Source organism: Lagopus leucura, unplaced genomic scaffold (assembly GCF_019238085.1).
Source record: "Lagopus leucura isolate 7727_CA_CO unplaced genomic scaffold, USGS_WTPT01 Super-Scaffold_1, whole genome shotgun sequence".
Classification (NCBI taxonomy): Eukaryota; Metazoa; Chordata; class Aves; order Galliformes; family Phasianidae; genus Lagopus; species Lagopus leucura.
Genome location: NW_024962250.1, coordinates 34,893,939 through 34,915,632, shown reverse-complemented (window position 1 = coordinate 34,915,632; position 21,694 = coordinate 34,893,939). Strand labels below are relative to the sequence as shown.

The 21,694-nt window shown below is 43.5% G+C and overlaps 2 protein-coding genes across 8 annotated transcripts in view; both read right to left on the bottom strand.

The window, feature by feature from the left end:
- Positions 1-2,142: 2,142 nt before the first annotated feature.
- Positions 2,143-14,291, bottom strand: PLD4 (phospholipase D family member 4). Its single transcript, XM_042865931.1, has 11 exons — positions 14,195-14,291; positions 11,515-11,604; positions 9,853-10,058; positions 9,372-9,555; positions 8,862-8,982; positions 7,891-8,018; positions 7,517-7,717; positions 7,073-7,212; positions 5,305-5,470; positions 4,250-4,346; positions 2,143-2,836 (listed from the first exon to the last, which is right to left on the bottom strand). Exons 1-11 carry the CDS (start codon positions 14,195-14,197, stop codon positions 2,628-2,630), a joined length of 1,545 nt encoding a protein of 514 aa, XP_042721865.1. The 5' UTR covers positions 14,198-14,291; the 3' UTR covers positions 2,143-2,627.
- A 2,693-nt stretch (positions 14,292-16,984) lies between these two features.
- CEP170B (centrosomal protein 170B) overlaps positions 16,985-21,694 on the bottom strand; it is a 56,262-nt gene continuing 51,552 nt past the window's right edge. For all 7 annotated transcript variants that reach the window (XM_042862774.1, XM_042862809.1, XM_042862782.1 and 4 more), the window contains one exon: positions 16,985-21,139. In XM_042862774.1, the coding sequence (XP_042718708.1) occupies positions 20,904-21,139 (236 nt within the window). In that variant the 3' untranslated portion in view covers positions 16,985-20,903. The remainder of the gene's footprint in view (positions 21,140-21,694) is intronic.

The following is a 21,694-nucleotide window of genomic DNA, read 5'->3' as shown; positions in this document are numbered from 1 at the left end:
CAAAACACACATACTTTAGTCAACAGGCTCCTGTGGTTCTGGCTCCACCTATCCGGTCTGAGAATGTCGGGTTGGTTTTTGTTTGTTTGTTTTTGAACTGTGTTAGGTTTCCTTGGTTAATGCTATCATTTTTAACACCTGGAATAGTGGGCTGTTCAGCTAAACATCTGCATCCAGCCTCCAGCCAAACAGCCGTACAACTGCGCATGCAAAGGAAGGTGTAAACACCTTATAAAGAAAGATACTTTGCCTCCCCAGCGCTGCGATATCCCACATTGCTGAGACACGAATGCAAAGAGTGACAGAATATCTTGAGTTGGAAATGACCCATAAAGATCATTGAGTTTAACCCCTGGCTCCACTCAGGCCCACCCTAAAATCAGATCCTGTCTAAGAACATCGTCCAGACATTTTTTGAACTCCAGCAGCTTGGGGCCAGGCCCACTGCCCTGCAGAGCCTCTTTCATGCCCACCACCTTCTGGTGCAGAACCTTTTCCTATATAACAATACGTCTTGGTTGACTATTTCCTGGTGATCTTTGAAGTAGAACCTCTGATGTCAAAGAATCCTAGAATCATTGAGGTTGGTGAAGACCACTACAATCACCCAGTCCAAGCACCGCCCAATCCCCACCATGCCCACTGCCCACGTCCCTCAGTGCCACATCTGCTCTTTTCTTAAACACCTCCAGAGACGGTGACTCCACCGCCTCCCTGGGCAGCCTGTGCCAATGCCTCACCGTTCTTTCTAAGAAGAAATGTTTTCTAATATCCCACCTGAACTTCCCCTGGAGCAACTTAAAGCCATCACCTCTCATTCCAAATGCTAAAGTTAATACTGAATGAATTGAAACAGATATCTGGGAGTCAGTGCCCCTTACAGAAGAGCTATATTCCAGGGAATGTGGAAACACTATTAAAAAATTAGATATGCACTAATGTAGTATAATTGACACAGGAAAGGTTTTTTCAATACCTGGATGAAAACATCTCAGGTATGCTTTATCTGGAACAACTGCAAAGGGCAAATTTTGGGTGGGGGATTGAAAAAACATAATGCTAATGCTTTGGGCTAATGCATGAACTCAGGTGACTTAGTAGTCCTATCCCAACATGCGGAGCCTGCTAGGCATTTACAGGCATTTCACTGAGCCAAGCACTCTCAGAAATGAGATGACTGGGAAACTCTAGACCCAAGTAGATCAGTATTAAAAAGATACCTGAACTGCCTGCAGCCAGAGTTTAGTTGACCTCCAAAATAGAGAAATCCATCTGAAACTAGTAGATGGTAATTAAAAATACTAATTAATTACATTTGGAAAAGACCTTACCTTAAAGAAATCACAATCTAAATGAGACAAGCGATGGGAGGATAAGGATAAATACTGTTTTGCAAGTGGAAAAATGAAAATACTGAGAGATTCAATGCCCACTTGTAATTTTCACCATGTTCTACCTTTTTAATAGCGATCAAGCTAAAGAGCAGATACCAAGAAACCAAACTCAAGTTCCACTGAGACCCAGTTAATTGTCTTAATTGCAAAGTTCTCCTTCATCTGTGGAGAAAAAAAACAAGACAGGTGATGGCAGTCAAGAAAATAAAGGTCATTCTAGTAAGCATCCATTTTTCCTTTGTAAGTTGAACCTTATCCCAACATTCCATTCTCTTATCTTACCCAGAAACTGCTCCACTACACAACTTATCCAGCACTGTCAGGTTTGAGCTCTTAAGGAAAGAAGTTTTCCTGTTCATGCAAATTACTCTCTCAAAAGCAGTGAAAACATGGCTTCGAGTGCCATCTAGAGGAGTGCGCTCCTCTATCGAAAATAGGCTGAAACACGTAAAGTCTCAGAAAGATTTTCAAAATCACTGACTGTTCATGTATGCTCCTTGCAGTGGGTCAGATCTGAGCTGATGTTGTTCCTGCATGTTATTCCTACACTTTGTGGCCAGATGTATTTGTTGGTGCAGGATAATGAAGCTGTGAAGTACAACTGGTGAAGAGCAGTCACAGAATCATTTGAATTAAGGGCCACCTCGTCCAACCCCCCTGCAGTGAACAGGGACACCTACAGCTCCATCAGGTGCTCAGAGCCTCATCCAGCCTGATTAGATTCAGCATTTATAAATACATTCCTTGTGCCACGAGTACCTAAATGCTTTAAAAAAATCTGACCTTGCTGTTGTGATTACTTGCATTGCTCAAATCTTACAGTGACCAGGACTTTATTTGAAAAATGTTTAACACACGTAAGCAAACACTGTTAATGGAACATTATGGTTGAGTAAGCACAGTACAGCAATAGCGATGTACTTCTCCAGTGCATTCAGATCTGATCATACCCTCTATGTTCTCTTTAATATAAGACAGACTGTGCTACAACACCGTGTGCATTTCATTAACTCTGAGATGGGCTAATGGTACACAGCAAAGGAAGCATCACACACTGGGGGAGTAGGAAGGGAGACTCAATTACTAGAAGTTCCCATGTTGTCGGGCAGTGTGGACACCACCAGGAAGAAATTTCTCTGATAAAAGCCATAAAGCAGAAAGCTGCTCTTTTTGCACAGGGAACAACATCCAGATACGTATTTCTTCCTAAAAAAATGTATTCTCCTGTTCACTTCAGAGTCTGTCTCTCCAGTTGCAGTCTTTCTGACCTTGCACATCCTCCACATTCACTGAATATTTGGAATTCCAGTCTCGCTCAAAAATGCTTTTTAATTGTTCCTGGACAGGCTGTTGCCTTCTCTGCAGGTTGGTTGAGCTCTGCTTGATAATCAGTCCCACGCCGGCTGTGTTTGTGAAGTAATCTTCTGACCAATTGGAAGTCCCTATGTAATGCAAAAGGGGCTAATTAGAAAACATTCCAACAGTGATTTGTTTGATCTCTGTACTCGTTAAGTACACATTGCCTCACTTTGCTGAGGTGCTGTACAACTGCAAATCTCATGAGGGCCAGCAAGCAGCAAAAAAATCAGGTCAGCTCTTTCTTATTGCACATCTCAAGTTTCAGAAAGCGGGTGTTGACTGCTGCCCTAAGGCTTCTGATTCCTTACCCTGTGTTATCTGCTCATTATAAACGTAGGACCAGAGTGCAGTATTTGTACATGCGGAGGGAAAAAGCTGGTGTTTGATATGGGGCTCTGCATTTAAAAACAAAAAATCCTCAATCTACCTAATTTTTTAATCTGTGGGGCTGCATGGGACCAATAAAGTAGCCTCAAGCACTTCGTATTCCATCAGAAACAAAGGCCTAGCAGAAAATGAGCTTCAGAACAGATCTTTATATGTTAAAGGAAAACAAGAGAGAATTTGGATCCCTGATCAATACACCCTCAGCAGCTGTTCTGAGCTTAGCATGCAGTGCCTGCTTTTAGACCAGGCAAAGCCAAGATCCACCTGTAAGCATTGTGTGGGGTTCTCTCCAAAACCGCCACCATCCAGAAAAAAAAATAATCAAACATTGTGTAAAAAATACACATTTTAGCACTTAGCATTTCTTCTGGTGTTCGCCTTTGCCAGAAAAATCTGTCAATTGCAGAGGGTGCTTAGGCATGAAAACAACTTATCTGCACATCTATCTTCAAGAAACAACTCAATAAGAAGCAAGGTCATTAAAGGTGATTGGAGCTGCAAGCCCTCAGCCTGTCAGAAGGTCAGGCTGTCTGCTGGCCGCACTGCTTGGAGCATGGACTGACTGAAATGACAGAGCCCTTCTGCATTCCATTTTCGAGGCATTTGGATGAAAGAGCACGAAAATAACACCATCCTGATTTTCAGGAATAGAGCAACAGCTGACACTAGAGTTTTCTCATTTCCATTCCTAGAATTCTGTTCAGCAAATAGTGCATGGAATTAAACCCTCCCAGCAATTCCCTTTTATTAAAGCACAGTGATGTTCTATACCAGAGCATTAGCTATCACTGCATCATTCTGAGCACACCGTTTGTGAAGTTCCCACTGTGCTTGCTACAAGCTGCACGCTCAGGCTTAGCATACTCTGTTCTTAATGGTTCACAGTCATATGAGATAATCTCCTCCTGAACTTAACATACATTATATTGTCTCGCTTTTCCACTTCTACTCCTATACCCAAAGTGGACATTCTGACATAATATTTTGTTATGTTTATCAACTTTCTATGGCAAAACAACCTCCTTTTTAACATTGAAGCCCACCCCATCCCAATCTCAGCCCTGCAGATCTGAAGATGCTTTAAGCTGTCGTAATCACAGGATACGCACCAATATAGGCTGCTTTATCTGTGACCATAAATTTGTTGTGATTCACTCTCCCGTGAGGAATATTTGTGTGATTCAAAACCGGAACAATGAAGAGTTTCTGGATGGAGAGAAATCAAAACATACATAGAAATATCATACGAGAAATAGGGCAGTGCAGATTCCCTCTGCTTTCATAGAATAGAATGCTAGAGAAATAAGAGAGTAATCCTCGCACTGGTATTAAATGTCCCATAAAAGAGATTTTACTCTTATCCAAGAAAACTAACAAATGCTATCTCCACTATACATAAAATTTGATAAGCAATTGAGATCAGATAAGGATAACGTTTGCTTCACAATGTTCCATTAGTGACACAGCTATTATCATTACAGGGCAGACAATTAAATGCAGTTTTAGGCAGCTGTTTAATAGATCTGCATTTACCACTGATTGCCACTCTTATTTTGTGCTAAAATGGCCTGATCACATGCACAGGGAGTACTGCAGATACCAATAATGCCAAACTTTTTGTGTGAAATCTTACTAAAATCTAGATTTCGGGGTTTTGGTTTGTTTTCCTTTCCCTTGGTAAAAACTTCATTTCTGCTATTTCTTTCTGTCCTGGTAAGTGTGCTGTGCTGGAAGCTTCCATATCATAGAATCATTATGGTTGGAAAAGACCACTAAGATCATCTTGTCCAACCCCGGTCCTCCCTCACCTGCCCACTGACCACGTCCCTTGGTGCCACATTTACCCTTTTCCTGAACACCTCCAGGGACAGTGACTCCCCCACCTCCAATGCCAATGCCTCACCAATCTTTTGGAAAAAAAACGTTTCCTAATATCCAACCTGAACCCTCTCCTCACTCCATGCTTTCCATTCCAGTGCTTGTGTCTACAGCCTGTGTGTAATATTTATTGTAGAAAAAAAATGCCTCGATATATAGAGGCAGGTAGAAGAGCTCTCAACTACCAAAAAACTGATACTAGAGCCACCTGAGATAGTCTATACAGACAAGCATTGCAAGAAGACCACCAAGTCCTCATTCAGATGGTCACTGTCATTTATCATACCACGCTGACGCTCATGTGGGTGTGAGGGTTGTTGAGAGCACGCAGGGACCTCAGGTAGTGGAGCATGGATGGGTCGGTGTGGGTCCAGCAGCTGACCAGAAGCCGAATTTGTACTCTGTAGTTGAAAGCCACACGTCTCAGAGCATTGTCAATGGCTGGCCAGTATCTAGAGAAAAGCAGGTGGGTAGAGAGAAGAGGATTTCTGTAAAGATCTCTTCTTGCTCCCTTCAGCTTTAATTCAGCTTCCTCTTTTTTGGCATATTGGTTCCTAGTTGATTAACACTCAGGCATTAGGACAGCAGTTTTATTCCCTGCCTCAGCTGCTGGAAAGACCAAAGCTGAACTAATCAGCCTCAATTCACCCCACTGCAGCTGGTTGCTGTGGAGATAGCTGGAGGCTCAGCACTGCTTCCCCTCAGACTTTCAAACTCCTATTCACATCAGATCAGGTCCTAGATGTCAAAAATGGTGGATTTAAGGCTTCAGATGAAGAATGAGTAGTATTAGCGCGTCCATTCCTACAGGGAAAAAAAGAGTTTCTGTGAACCTAATCTTAGTTAAAAGCAGGAAATGAGAAACCCACAGGTTCAACAACACAGAAACTGAAAATCCTCTCAGCTGTTGGATTTACAAAAATATCCTCCAGGAGAAAACTGGCCTTAGAGGTTTTATTTCCAGGACAGCAGAATTATCTCTATCTGTTAACCTTCACACTGCATGTTAACACTCTGCTTCACAGCTGAATGGCACAGACCACAGTCATTCCAGAGGACGTGATGCATGTTAAAATTATGGCAAACTGGTAAGCTAGGGCTCGCTCTATTCTTGACAAGCCACCTCGTACGTAATTAGTTTGCTTGAGCTACTTTCTCAGTCAGAATATTTAGATGATTGGAAAGCCTGCAGATGTTGTAAGCAGGTAATACTCAAAGCCCTTTGTTGCACATATGTGTTCTAATTCAAGCATATCAAAGAGGATTTGGGATCTTTGTGGCTGGCCATGACACAACAGCTTTCTGTTACTTAGATCAGAGCTGATGTACGAAGTATGCACAATTCTGCTGGGACCTTGGGCAGCTCAGTGGTCCACCAAACAATTTAGACCACTGCACCTCCTCTGTGAGAGCTTTGCCTCCACACCTCCAGCATTCCCAGCAAACTTAGGTGTTCAAGACGAGGTAGTAGAAAAGGAAAATAAAAGCTCAGAACTTTCTGGGGGGACTACCTCAACTACTGTTGCAGAGGTGAGCAAGAACAGTTAAGAACTGGGCTCTACAGCATGATTCAGGTGTATTGAGCAGGCAGCAGAGCAAGAAGTCAAGAGTCCTCAGAAGTGAAGAACAGAAAGAAAGAGACAGGAGCAGAAGAAGGGGGCAAAGCAATATTTTCTCTGAGAAGTCTGATACATATATATTTCTGCTGTTCCCATTCCTTCCTCTATTCAAAGAGCTGGTGTACTGTATGTTTAATAGAGCTACACCCAACTGTCCCTCTGGCATTTTGAAGTTTTCCTGCTGTTTGAAGGGCAGAGGAGGCTGCTTCAAATTGCTAGAAAAGCACAGGGGTAATATGGTAAAATATTCTTCCTGTACATCACAAGTTGCACAGTCTACAAAGCAGTCACGAATGTGGAGCAAAGCCTCAGCTCTTTCTACTCAAAAAAAGTTGGATTATTTTCATTGCAAGTTGGTGCTGGGGAGCCAATCATACATTTTCTCTTTAAATAGCCCAAGTTTAGCAGCCAACCAGGTCAGGATTAAAATCATACCTTTCTGGGTGAACAAAACGGCTGGTAGGGAAATAATCCATAACAGAAATGTAGACAAATTTATGTGCTGCACTGATAACACTGATAATAGCAAAGAGGTCATGGGTGCGACCTTCTGGACAAAATGCAGGAGGAGAAGCCTGTCAGAAGAAAACATGCAGGTCAGTGACTTCATTCTTTTGTTAAACTGTGATGGATTCACATTTGAGTCTGTTCCGTTTTCATTGCAATACCATAAAGCATTTAAGGCAGAGTATTCCTCGTGCTTTCCATGCTCCAGTGGGTCAGATACTCACTGATACATTAAGCCCACAGGAGACCTGCACCCTATCCTTAATTATTATCCATCTAGAGCAGAAGCAGCTAAGGAGCACTAAAAACACTTTTCTGGTCAAACCTTGAACATAGTTTACAGTCTGTCTTGTTATTTTAAAGCATACTTACAGAAAAATAGACTTTTGTCAAGGTTCCATTAAATTCTACTTCCAGAGGCCGAGAGTTGTTAATGTGGGTAGAATAGTTTTGAGGCCAAGGAGATGGGATGGTAGCACCATCATGCCCAAGATCCCAGTAAGTTTTAAATGTCTTCCAGAGGTCTTTGGCTAAGCAGCTGCAGTTGTATATCACAGCACCAAACTCTTTCACCTGCAAAGACAGCACACTGTGTCACAGCCCCAGAAAGAGCCTCCTCCTCCCTCAGTGGGTTCTTTGCTGTTTGTCCCTCTCAGTCAGCATTTGACATTGTTAGGATTTTCTGTTGTGTTCTTGGACATTAATTTTCCCCGCCAAGCGTTTGAATATGCAACAGCAGAGCTTACCTGAGATAAAGACCTCCAGTCCATATTTGCACTACCAATATACGTGTGTTTCATGTCTATGATCCAGAACTTGCTGTGCAATACTCCTCCTGTCAAACGTCCAAAGTCAATTTTTTTTATATGAGCTCCTAAAGATGGGGAAGAAAGAAGCAAGCTTAGATAGAGTTGGCATACAGCACGGTCTCTCTGACAGCCAGAATGTGCAGCCGTAGAATCACGCAATCAAGGTTAGAAAGACCAATAAGATCATCTAGCCCAACCATCAGCCCATACCTGTTATCACTCTAGACCACGTCAGTGCCACATCTGCCCTTTTCTTGAACACCTCCAGGGTGTTCAAGCGACTGCACCACCCCCTGGCAGCCTGTGTCAGGCGCATCACCACTCTCCGAGAAGAAATTTTCCCTGATCTCCAACCTGAACCTCCCCTACTGCAACTTAAGACCACTACCTCTTATCCTATTGGGATTACCTGAGAGAAGAGGCTGACCCTCACCTCAACACAATTTTTCAAGCCACTGTAGAGAATGATAAGGTCTCCCCTGAACCTCCTCTTCTCCAGACTGAACCACCCCATCACCCCTCAGCCACACCCCATAAGATTTGTGCTCCAGACCCTTCACGGCTCTGCTGCTCTTCTCTAGGCAACAAGTCTGGATCTCTAATGTTTGCAGCCATTTGCAACCAAAACTCACAAGCATCGATTGCTGGGCATAAAGTAACTTCAAAAAACATACATAGAAAACATGAAAAAAAAAAAACAAAAAAAAACAAAAAAAAACTTTGAGGGCACAACAGCATGGACAGAAATTGAGAAGCAGTGAATACGCAGCACACATTCCATGAACAGCATGGCTTCAAGTTCAGAGCCATGGAAGCACGTTGCTGGCATAGGCCTCAGCAGCCAGTTTATCTTAGGTGCATTTTAGCAATACTGAAGTTCAGAGGACACCGCTGAGTGAGATAATTACCTTTTCTCTCTAAAAGCTCAAGGTCAGTTGAATTCATAGCCAAAGTTGGCATACTTGCTGCAATGTACAGAGAGACATTCTCTGCAAGTAATTCCTCAAATCTCTTCAGAATTTCTTCACCCTGCACAATGCGTTGTGTGTTATTTGTTGCATTTTATTATATAGGTAACAGAGACAGTGCTGGACTGGGCTGTCCCTTGAAAGGAGGCAGGGCTCAGTCCCTCATCTGCCACTTCTCAAGTGCAGGATGTGAGTCAACCTACACCACCTGGCCAGCTGGGAAGAAGGGGCCAGGGTCCTGAGGATGATAAGGAAACACCTCAGGAGGAAGGCAGCAGCTCTGCCTACAGCAGCAAACAGGACTGTGGTATCTGCTCTCTGCAGAGGAGCCAGAGTGTCTAAGAGAACAACTGTACAATAGGAGCCCATTTTAAGTGACTTAAGGCAGGCCATACAGTCAGTCTGCCATAGACACGAGATGTACAACCTCAATCACTGATTTCAGCCTACCTGCTTTGAAGATGAGTCATTAACGCTGATGTCTTTCCCAGTAAGGGACCAGTAGTAAGAAGCCACATGGATTTCTTCCTGGGCTATATCAAGGAGGTTCATCCAGGCACGGTACAAGGGTTTGGCTGCAGTGCTATTTATCTCAAAAGCTAAGTCATAAGGAACGCTTTCCACAAGTTCAAAGCTGCAACAGCAATTGTATAGTTTGAGGTTAGCAGCTGTGACCCAAGCAGGAAACCATGCACCTGCCATGATGTATAGTACTTGCTGCTCTCCCTGTTGCCTCTCGTTCTGCTGCAAAGGCAGGATGGTTAGGGGTATGTTGAACCTTCAAGTACATGACCATAGTAGAGCTGTGTTCCTATTCCTACCACCCCTCCAGCAGGAGAATACTAATAGTGACCCTGCATCCAAACAATGCTGTTGTAGCTATTTCTCCCCCTGCTGATTACTTCTCCACAAGCCATTAGGCCTAGCTTACCTGCAGGAATCGTTGGATCTATTTGTGTTCTCCTCAGTTACTGTGGTTCTCCGGAGATCTTCATAGAGTTCTTCATCCTTTATCTCTTGGTAAACACTGACAACTGTTTCTTCTCCCTTACGATCAACTGTGCTGTCTGCTCTCATGAAGTAAACAGCCATCAGGGCAACAAAACCAAGCATTGAAATTACCCCAGAGATTTGAAACTGGAACAGAATCCAAACAGGATAAGAATTAAGCACCCACCTTAGTCACCATACAGCAGCTAATGGATAACTAAGTACCTGTCACAGGTGAGTAAATTAAAACCATTGAACATCAGTGCTTTCAGCTGCTGGCAGACAGCATTCCTAGATAGGGGTTGGTTTGTGTAAGGACCATGAGTTTAGTTATCTTTTAATTTTTCGTGTGCCAGCATGTCAAAAATGGGCTTTTCCTCTCAGACTAGTTTGACATTGATTATTTTTAGTTTAGTGAGGGACAAATGGGTGTTCAACAGTATCTCCATCCAAAAAAGCAAAGCAAGAAAATCCACAGCACAAAACTAACTGTGAGATCAAGTACAGTAGGACCACAAAGAGGAAATTCATAAAGTCATGGGGGAAAAAATGGAGCTGGGAGAATTCCCCACCCCATGGAAGGCAGTGTGCAATTCAGAGCTGAGCGTTTGGACCCTTCCAGGCAGGAGAAGTGAGTCTGGGAAGGAGAAGTCAAGAGGCTCTAGCTGTAAATGTGAACTCCTGAAATGGCACATATGAAAATTGAGTGGAAGCCAATTTGCTCTGAAAGCATCTGTTTCTGTTTCTATGTGCATAGAGTCTCTTACTTTTCATTTTCTATGCTTCTTTCAAGATCTACAGTGCTGCCATCAATTTCAGGCAGTGATTTGACCTAGATAGAGAAAAAATGCTTTTAAACCAACTATCAAGTTAAAATTTTGCCTTCCTGCTTGTTCTCCTTTTCATTGACAGCAAAGAGAATCCTACCACTTTTTAAAGGTTGTGAATTTCGCCCTGGGAACAGTGAATGCACAGGTTTTAGGACATTTCTCAGGCCAGAGGAGTGTTTTGAAATCACCATACTCTGATGCTGTAACGCCAGGTGCTACAAGCATGCCAAATTAATCAAATGATTCCAGAAGCTTCTTATGGTCACACCTTAAGGACAGTCTGCCCAGCATCAGACAGCACAAGGCTTTGCAAGGTAGGGTGAAAAGGGGTAAGTGAGGCCTTAGGATGAATTTCAGCAGGTTATATAGACCAAATTCCTTTGTGTTATATGGAATACAGTACGTTCAGAGGAACTGCGTGTAATCAGTGCTTATTTACATCAGGAGAAGAAATACCAACACCTTTTACTCACTTGGCTCTCATTTAGCATCTGTGCTAATGAAGGAAGTGAGGCTATTTCTGCACAAGCAAGGCTCACAGTTCTGAGGGCTGCAGGATTGAGGTCCACATTACTCCTGCTTGGCAAGGTTTGATCATCCTACTGGATAAATCAATGGGGGGTTTGTCATCACTTGCTTACAAGTAGGATTAAAATCTACACAGATTACCACAAGAACCAATAAAATCATTCTTCTTTATCTGCTCTGTCTTTTCAGAAGTGTCAACGTCATCTCAGCTCTTGTGAGCAAATGTAGTGCATCTCAATAATTACCATTTTGACATCTTTTTGATTGTTCACACTTAATTTCACGTTGGAGGACTCATTAACCATCGGGGATGCTTTTAATGCTCTTTTTACAATCTGAAAAACAGAAATGTATGCAAGGGAGAAAATAAAGCTTTATGGCAGCATTTGTAGAAAGCCAGTTACAGACTGAAAAAGCAGGTCACCGCCATTGCTTTATATAGTGCTCTGAGATTAAAGTACAAATGTGTGCAATGTTCTCTCTGTGTTATGGATCTTGAGTGACATTAACATATTCCAAAGGGGGAGAGAGAGACAGTCCCCTGCAGTCTTTCCCTGTGCTGCCTACACAGAGAAACCTCTGCAGTAATTAATGTGTAAACAGCTGCATCACTGCCTCTTCAGGTTATCCTCTGACACACTTTGTCCTGCTGTAGGCTAACACATTTGCCAACCATTAATGGCTAAGTGCAAAAACCTTGGGTGATGCTGTACGACACCAATGTCATTGCGTGTGTGACTTACTACAGAATCATAGAACCTTTTGAGTTGGAACGGACCTAGCAGGACAAGGGGAAATGGTTTTAAGTTGAGGGAGGGCAGATTTAGGTTGGATGTCAGGGGGAAGTTCTTTACAGAGAGAGTGGTGAGGTGCTGGAACAGCTGTCCAGAGAGGTTGTGGATGCCCCGTCCCTGGAGGTGTTCAAAGCCAGATTGGATGGGGCCCTGGGCAGCCTGGTCTGGTATTAAATGGGGAGGTTGGAGCTTCGTGATCCTTGACGTCCCTTCCAACCCGGGCCATTCTGTGATTCTGTGAAAGGCCATCTAGTCCTACTCCCTGCCATGGGCAGCTCACAGACTCCTTCTTTCTTCCTAATGCGCATGAGTTGTCTTCAATGCTGGTGTCTTTTTCAGAAGGGATTCTGTTCATAGGACATGAACCAAATAGGGTAAAATCGAAACTCCTTCCCTACTCCTCCTTCCCTCTATAATCATGAGGCAAAGAAATTAGTTAACTTCCTTTGAAGCAGGATTGCTCCCGCTCTTATCACCAGAAGAGGCAACCACAGGAGCCACCTGCCTGCTCTGCCTTCTCAAATGTCCAAACCCCTCACATGTGCCTTTGAATGATGCCTGCGTGATAGCACTGCACACACACCAGAGGTGAACTTACCCACTGGAGTCAGTCAGCTGTCGTTTATCATGCCGAGAAGCAAGAAGCACATCCTGGGATATGGGAAATCTCAGGAAGCGATGCCAGATGATACCACCACCTGTCAGGTCCCCAAACTATAGCTTCCTATCCCTTACCACTGGGCATTTGTAGCCTGAAGATGAACATGCTGTGATGATACGAGATACCCGCAGCTGTGTGGGTGGTCATACTTGAGCTAGTTGTAGCTAGTTTTGTCTTGCCAGGCTTGTCCCATCCATCTGGTCTAGTACTATATATGGAGGTTGGCAGCCCTGCCTACAGCAGGGGGCTGGAGCTTGATGATCCTTGAGGTCCCTTCCAACCCAAGCCATTCTATGACCTTGGACGCAGCACGGGCACAGCCCCAAAGTCTTCTTGTGGGGCCAACTCAGAAGAACGAGGGGGAGTGAATAAAAGAATGGAGGATGTCCTGGGAGACGGGGAAGGTGGGTGTGAAATACTGATTTGGGGAACACACAGAGGGTCATGTGGTGACTGTCTGGTCCTCATGACCTTGAAATCCCATTTCATGTTTTAAGTCCAGTAGAAAGATATGCTGTCCTACCCCAAAGAGCTTGTAGTCCAAATGCAGAAAGCTGTGACAACACCACAAGTCTGGGTTGAATACTGAGCCAGAAGACTTAGTGGGAAAAAAATGAGGGGGTATTAAGGCTGAAGAGACCAAGGAGTTCGGTAGGAAACGAGGCAAAGGGATTTTGAAGGAGAATAAGAATAACAGCAAAACAAGGGCAGGAGCCCCTCAGTCCAGGCCAGGGGAAGCCCGGCGGGGCTGCAGGTGTGATGGCTTTAAAAGGACCGAGCTTTGAGAAACAACCTGTTTCAGTTCTCTTTTTCAGCAACAGCCACAAAATGGCTTTCAAAAAAGCAGCGTTTCTCTCGAAATATGAGAGTGAACTGATCTTGTATGTGCCATAATAAAGTCATCTGCCATTTGGTTTTAATGAAGTCCTTTTCATGATGGTTTTGGCTGGGCTGTGTTCCCAGCTGCTTGGAGGAACTTGTGAGAACTGTATTAAATCCATGGGGGGGAGGAGGGAAGCAGGGAGGGAGGGCACCACTTGAAGTTTAATTTTCACAAAAGAAAACACAGCAGACAGGCAGGATGCTTAAGAATAATACCGTAGCAGGTCAGTAATTAACGATGGCTCCCTCTAAGCTTTCAGGGCTTTACCAGCTGCCAATTTCAGGAACAATAAATACAAGCACTGCTTAGTGCTGCTCCACGGGCAGGAACACAAGTCTGCACCACAACCTGCACAGCATACACAGGCGACTGCTGTTTCTAGTGTTAGGTTGATTTCTCCCAGCTCCCCAAATATTTTTTGTTATTTCTTGTCTCCATCAGCATCAGTTCTTTTCTGGGATTTCAAAGACAAGGGCAATGCTTTCTCAGTACTATCTTCCCAAGCGGATGATTGGAGGTTCTCATATGCAAAAAGTGCATCCCTCCTTGCCACCCCAGCACTCCCAAGAGCTCTTCCATGTACTCACCATCCTGGAGGACCTCCGGCGTGGCTGTCCTGCTGCAGTCAGATGTTATGTCCAACCACGCACACAGGAGATGGTGCACACACTTACAGCAGCAGATTCATTTCAGGTTCTGCTTTCTTCCTCCTTCAGCTGCAGATCAGTTCCCCTTAACCTCCGAGTTTCATGGTGCATACCAACAGTTAAGAGTCCCAAATTGCCATCTAGATGTTGATACCCCGTTCTTAGATGCTTATCTCCACCTGCTTGATATAATTATACTCAAATAGGGGAAAACGGATACAAAAAGAAAGTAGTGGAGCAGATGCAAAGCCTGCTCGCCATCCTGCTCTCTCCTGAATTTACTGCTTTATACAGATTACCCACCAGCAGGACCACCCCACTATCAAAGCAGGGCTGGGTCGAGGTGAAGGCTGCTGCAATCTTTTTAGGCTCAAGTTAGCAGAAAGCTGAAGTCAGCATCGTGCTGGAGCCAGATTTTGTCTGCCCTCAGGGAAGTGGTAACTCCAGCGAGCAGCCATGCTAAGGGTCCAACCTGCTTCTGGAAAGTGCCCATGTTTCCCCTGCTGTCCTCTGCAGACGAGCCAGTGCTTACCGCTCTCTTCAGTTTTGGATCACAGAATCACAGAATATTCCAAGTTGGATGAGACCCACAAGGATCATCATCAAGTCCAAGCCTACAGCATCACCCAAATCCAACCCTATGTCTGAGAGTGGTGTCTCAACACATTCTGAGCTCCCTACAGCTTACAGCTGTAGCTGTGATTTAGGACAGAAGTGGGTTTGAGGAGCAGTATAAAATGGTTTATCTGAGAGGGGGAAAAAAGAAGACCAGCAAGGTTCTTGGCAAACAAGTGACTTGCTTCATATCTCCACTTCTGTTCCACAGACAAGGATCCTTCTGTCAATTGTCACCTTCCCACACACAAAGTAAATACATCTCTCACCTTACAGCCATGTACACTCTGGTTAGCAGACTCCCTCTAAAAACCACGCTTGGTCTCCAGTTTGTTAGAAACATGTATTAAAGAACACGGTGGAAGATCTTTAAACTCGTATGCGGGAGGTTTGCTATGAAGAAGCTGCCAGCTTAACGTACTCTCATCTCAGAGAGCTACTAATGGAGAGGAACACTGCAGAGATCACTACAAAATCACACCCTGGTTTGCACGAGAACAAAGCCGCTGGATCCGGGCACCAGCAGCCAAACAGAAGGATGGAAGCAGAACAGCCCGGGTCCTCATGCCTGAGAGGAAAAACGCTCTGCTTATGCTCTGTGCCAAAGGACTGTAAAATCAGCTGAATGAAAATGTCACTTCAGGTCAAGAGCGCTGAAATGGTTCAGCTGACGAGCCTACAGAAAATTCCAAAGTCTACAGAAAAACATGGCTTTTTGTTTGAAAATAGTTTTTAAAGATTTTCTCAATTTCAACTGTTTGAATAATTCAGTAAATATCATTAACCTCAGACAGTGAAACATTTAGCACTTCACATATCATAGAACCATTGAATCGTTGGAGTTGGAAGAGACCCTTAATGACCGTGTGGTTCAACTCCCCTGCCATGAACAGGGACACCCACAGCTCCATCAGGTGCTCACAGCCCTGTCCAACCTGACCTTGGTTGCCCCCAGGGATGGGGATCCATCACCTCTCTGGGCAAGCTGCTCCAGGTTCCATATCTGAAATAATTCTTTTCAATACAACGTTCAGGGCTCGTTAGCTGTATTTTGGTTGGAGGAAGTGCTGACTTCAATGTAAAAGATCGCCAACTAGTGTAGCTCTATGATTGCTCTTTCAGAGGGGGGTTTTCAGTCTCGGTCTCATCACTTTTCTTTCATTGCCCCTCCAGCTGCACCTAGGAAATATGACCTACAAATATTAGGAAAAACTTTAATATGATCTACCTTTGCTTTCCAAATATTACATTCCTCCCCTTTGTTTTGCAAAGCTCCCGGTGGCCTCACTAATTCACAGCAGTTGCACTTCCTGGGGGAAGACATGCTACAGCTCTTACAGCCCACCAGCAGGCAGAAGAAACCATTCCCTGCAAGACCCCACCGCCAGCTGCCACTGCTGATTTCAAAAGGCTACTTTGCATGGCATCTAAACTCAAGTACCTCTCAGCACTGCTGGGAAAGCCCGTGGAGAGGCAACAGTGTGTGCAACTCAGCCCTGTGCTTTAGTTTGCAAAGTGGGGTGGGTGAAGCTGCAGCCAGCTGAAGCTGTGCAGGAGGAAAGATTGTTCATGAAGTGCCAGGAAGGATGCGAAGGTCAGAGAGAACTCCAGGAAGAAAGGAGGACAGGGATGTAGCAGAGAAGAATTTCACAGATATAAACTCCAATACGTATAAATTGAAGGCACAAGAGTGGGTAAAGCCACCATTTTTTATCATTCGTACTGGGGCATGAACATACCTAGGCTGGGCTTAACCTTAAAAACACCACTGTTAATCATGGCAACACAATCAAATAGCACTAAATCCAAAATTAATGACATTAATGATCACTGAACCACGCTCAGCAGGAAGACCACCCTCAAGCCATGGGACACGCAGACTTTGCTCCTGTACCTCTGGGGGCAGAGGTGAGAGGAGCCCCACGTACCATAGGCCTCCATGTATCTGTGCCAGCCAGGTGCCAGCAGAAGGGACCCAGGTGCACCGTCAGCCCCCAGCTGCTCACAATCCTTTCCCTAACCTGTACTTACTGACACCAATATAAACAGGCAGTTGAAAGATTCTGTACCAACAAACACTCCCCTCCTGCAAATTAACCACACCAAAATGCAGAGTTGTAGTGTCACATGATAAAAGAATGATTTATTAGAGCAACTTTATGATAAAATTATATAAAATAACAATTTATTTTTTTTTTTCCTTAAAGACGTCCACAATATCACCTTGGAACAAAATGTACAGATACTGCCTATAATCCAAACAAAAATAAATTACCATTCAAAAAAAAAAAAAAAAAAAAAGCAAAAAAAAAACCAAAACGGGGTAGGATAAAGAAATCAAAATTGTACACAGCATTTCAAGAGGGTGTGGGAAAGAGAAAGTCATTAACCAGTTCAAGTTATACCGACGTGTTTCAGCTTTACTCTCAGACAGCTCAGCTTGCATTTGTGCTGCATGCAAATGGAATGATCCAGTGAACAGTTCAGAAGAGCAGAATCAGCAGCATAACGACAGCAGATAGTGAAATAGGCACGATTTAGCACGGGGCACATCGACGTGAACAGGTAGCTCTGGTCTTTGCAAGAGTTATACACATTTACCCAGCTTCAAAAATAGCTACTGTGATCCGCAACACAACAAAAACTAGTAGAATCTTGCACTTATTTACATTTTTTTCACCCTTTTTTTTTTTTTCTTTTTTTCCTTCCCAGTAGTCTGGATGTAAACATTCCACTAGTTTTACCCTTACTAAAATACTTGAAGATGATGCAGACTTCTTTCCTCCTGGAGCACAACCACAGCAGGACATGGCTGTAGTTAAGGTCCTCCCTAGCAAAGCTCCCACACATTCTTGCAGAAATTTACATTCATTCCATCAGAACAAAAGAACAGGTTTTTACATTTGAAAGCATTGAACTGAGAACATGGTTTTCAAGTATAGCAGAACGCAGGAATGGGATTTTGAAAGGTGCTCCTGACATCAGGCACCCAAATTCCCTTGGGAGCCCAAAAGGGTCTGAGCACTTGCTTCCCTGCGGCTTTGAAAGATCCCACCCTTTGTTACATTTCTTTAGTCAAATACAAAACACACGAAAGCAAAATAGTACAAGAACTGCCCGTGGCGTCAGGGTCGCTCCAAACTCCGCACACAGCCTGCCAAAGCCATCAGGTTTCCTACACACTGAGCCTGGGCAGCAGGATACACCTGGAGAGTAGCACTGCAGTCACACACCGGCGTGTTTTCATGGCCATGCACACTGTAAGAACGACCAAAGGATGAAGGAGCTGTGGTTGTGTGGCTCTCTCTTTGGCTTATCGGAGCAGACAAGTGCAAATGGAGTGTATGTATTTCAGAAGCAGCGAACACAAGGAAAGACAAGTTGCATTTCATCACCAACAAGAGTGTTGTGAATGCAAAGATCCAAGCATGAACGCCGTGTCAGCACACAAGCATTGTGTATTCTGGCTGAGTCACAAATAAGTCAAGCTGTGCATCTCCCCCCAGCCCTACACAGACACATCCAAATTGCAAGCAGACATGGACTGCTGCATCCCGTATTTGAAGAGGTCCCATGTTTGGTGGGTTGATGTCAGGTGGCTGCAGGCTCTCTCTCAAATTCAGAGCAAAGCAATCAAGGATGAAAATCCATTCCTGATGTGTTTACCAAAGAAGTAAGAATCAAGTAATTTTCAAGTGAAAGTAAACAGAAGTTACATCAAGGACGTGTTGCAGAGAAACAAAAACCACCAGAGCACAGCCAGGAAGATGCAGAAACATAGTGAACAATAAAATTCAGATGTCTGAGTAATTCATGTGTTTCTATAGCAAAACTGAAACTAACAGCAACACCTTATCTGTGAAGGTCCTTCAACTCCTAATGAGTTGGGGTAGCACCTGGACATACTAAGCCCTAACAAAGAAGGGCCTGAACACACGTGTCATATGTCAGGAACAACACCACCACGTAGGATATTCATCACAGACACAGTCAGGCATCTCAAGGAAAGACAGATCAGAATAAACAACCAAATGAACACATTCAGTATACTACAGGCAGAAGAAGGTACAGTGCGTAAATTACAGGCAGAAGAACATGAAGGGCATTTTTTTTTTCTCTTTTCTTTTATTCTGCTTTCATTTATGTGAAATTCAGCAGATTTCTTCATGGAAGAGCATTTCCACACAAGCAGATGAGCCTTGTAAGGTGCTGGAGATCTTGGAAAGGTATCTGAACTTATTGTTTGACAGCCAGCATCTTGCAGAGACAAGAGAAGCTAATGGCCTGCTGGCATCCTCCCATCACAGGACTGATTCTGTTTCTGCTGAAATTGACTTAAATTTCCCAATGGCTTCACCAGGAAAGCCCTCATGCTCTTTGCTAGTAAGATTAAACTCTTTGTGAGCATCCCTACTTATTGAAATTATTGTAGCTGGCTCCCACTTTCACGACATTGCAGCAGAAAAGCTCAGGTAACTACTGAAGCTAACTAAGGGATCCACTACCACCCCAAAATATAAAGTCAGCACACAAGAAGCAGCAGTCAAGCTTGGGGTTCCATTTTCACTGGTTAAACTACACACTGTATGAGGGCAAAGTGGAACTCATCTGCTCACCTTTCCCAGCAAACGTTTCCTCCATGAATATGGAAGGATTTCTCTACCTGATTACTGCTTGTGGACCAGGAATGAATGACAAAGGAATTACTACAGGATGGAGAAAACTGGGAGCAAACACACCTGGAAGAGGTCCCCTCAAAAAACAAACCTTTTGTTCTTAAAGTAAGAAAAACTGCTTTGGGTTTTGTATGTAACTGAAAGGGTGGATACAAAACGCAATGCTTTCTCAACAGGAAACTGCTTAGTGCAACTGCACATAATACTCATCAATGTCTAGGAGATAGACAAAAAAAAGACAAAATCCAGACAAAAATCCCAAATGTACCAAGTGCTTGACACTGGCAGGTAGTTCCTAAGGAACAGCACAGCATGGTGGTTTTCAAGCACTTTTGCACTGAATAAGAAGTTCACAGCAGAACTAACCATAAACGAGGAGCTACATTTCTGCCATTCTGTTTTGAGTGCCATCAAGTGAACACTAGTTCACAGCAGCTATGCAATTAAGTTTATAACATGAGCCACTGGAACAGATGTTTCTCTTAACAATTAGCTAAGTCACAACCATCTCAGTCTTTGGCCCAGACTGGAGCATTTGTAGCTCACTGTGAAAGATTGTACAGCAAATCTTTTGAACCTGTAAAGACAGGAACTGTATCAAAAATTTGGCAAGCTAAACCATAATTTGACTTTTCGTACCTACAAATAATTTTGGGACTGAAACATCAAAAACAGCAACTGCATTAGTAGTCATTACATTCACACAATTAACAACTCTTACACTTGACCAAGAGGGAAGAAAAAAAAAAAGAAATTATGTCTTGTTTTCGTTTTGGGGCTGAAAAAAGAACATAAAAATGTACAACTTCAGTATGGTTGCCTTTTTAAGACTGCTGAAAAGGACTACTTAGAGAACTGTAATGAGAGTTTCTCCTAGAAACCCACTATATTGCACCATCATTCTGCTGGATTTGCACTTGGATTCCAACAGAGCTGCAATGCTCGCTTACACAATTAAAACAAAACAGCAAAGCAAACAAAACCAAAACAAATCTAGTACCCAAAAAAGTGTTTCTTAAATTGAGCCTCGTTACAACTGAATCATTATGAACAGGCTGATGCAAAAGCACTGGGCAGTACTGAACAGAGGGTGTGCAAAGCCTGTTTGCTTATGGCACAACACTGGAAGAGTGAGTAAATTGTTAGAAATCAGTTTGCCTCTATGCTGAACATGTGCTGCTCCACAGTGCTAGTCTTGATTCAAAGGCATATGCAGCCTTGCCATTCACCCTCACAGCATAGATTCCTTTCTTTTGTGCAATGTATTAGCAATCTAAACAACTGCTCCACACAAACTGTCCACAAACCACTCACACACAATACTACAGTAGATTACAATATGATAGCAATACAAAATATCAGATCACGTATTTCTCTCCATCTGGAATGAAATTTGTATCTTGCAAGCTAGAAGACCCACAGTTTGATTTCTGTGTGTAGTTTCTCATCTGTGCTGGAGACAAAGTCTCCAGTGTGGATCCAGAAGCGTTAGCAGTCCTGACTTTAGTGGCTGTTGATTGTTTAGCAGCAGAAGATGCTTTGTTACTGGCAACTACATCCAAGTTTCCAGTAGGGTCAATGATAGCATTTATCACTGGGGGAAAAAAAGAGACAGACATATTAGCAGCACTCAGCAGTTTCCAAACAGAAATTTGCTTCCCTTCATTTTGAAGGCCACAGAAATGCTGGCAGTACCTGTGTTCATTTAATTATGTTGTTTTCTTCCTCAGCCTAAGCAGCTTTAATAAGCAAAACCTCTCCCAAACTGAAGTTACAAGGACACTCAGCTTTCTGGTTGAATTGGAAAAGACAAACTACACCAGTAAACCGCATATAGCAGGAGGCTGAAATTACTTCTCTGTGTTTTTGTATGTCTTTATTAAGCTTCCAGATGATGTAAAAGGCAGCTACTGAGATCACCTTGCCACCCCTATGTACAGAGCTCTATGTACAAGATTCAAGTCAGTGTGAATGCTTACACAGTCCGAAAGCAGAACACAGCTTACTGGTAGAAAGAGCTGCTAAATATTTCTTCCAGCAGAAGACCTTTGCCAGTTCATCTCATGTGAATATCCTAATTACCACAAACAAAGCATTTCCACAGCAACAGTTTCCACATTTCAGAAGTCAACAATTTTGGAAAACTAAA

Bases quoted from the DNA above. Each gene is read 5' to 3' on its own strand.
- PLD4 (XM_042865931.1), bottom strand. The intron at 8,019-8,861 runs GTAATTATCTCA...CCCCATCTTTAG, and splicing joins TGAGCTTTTAGAGAGAAAAG to GAGCTCATATAAAAAAAATT. The intron at 7,718-7,890 runs GTAAGCTCTGCT...CTGTCTTTGCAG, and splicing joins ACTGGAGGTCTTTATCTCAG to GTGAAAGAGTTTGGTGCTGT.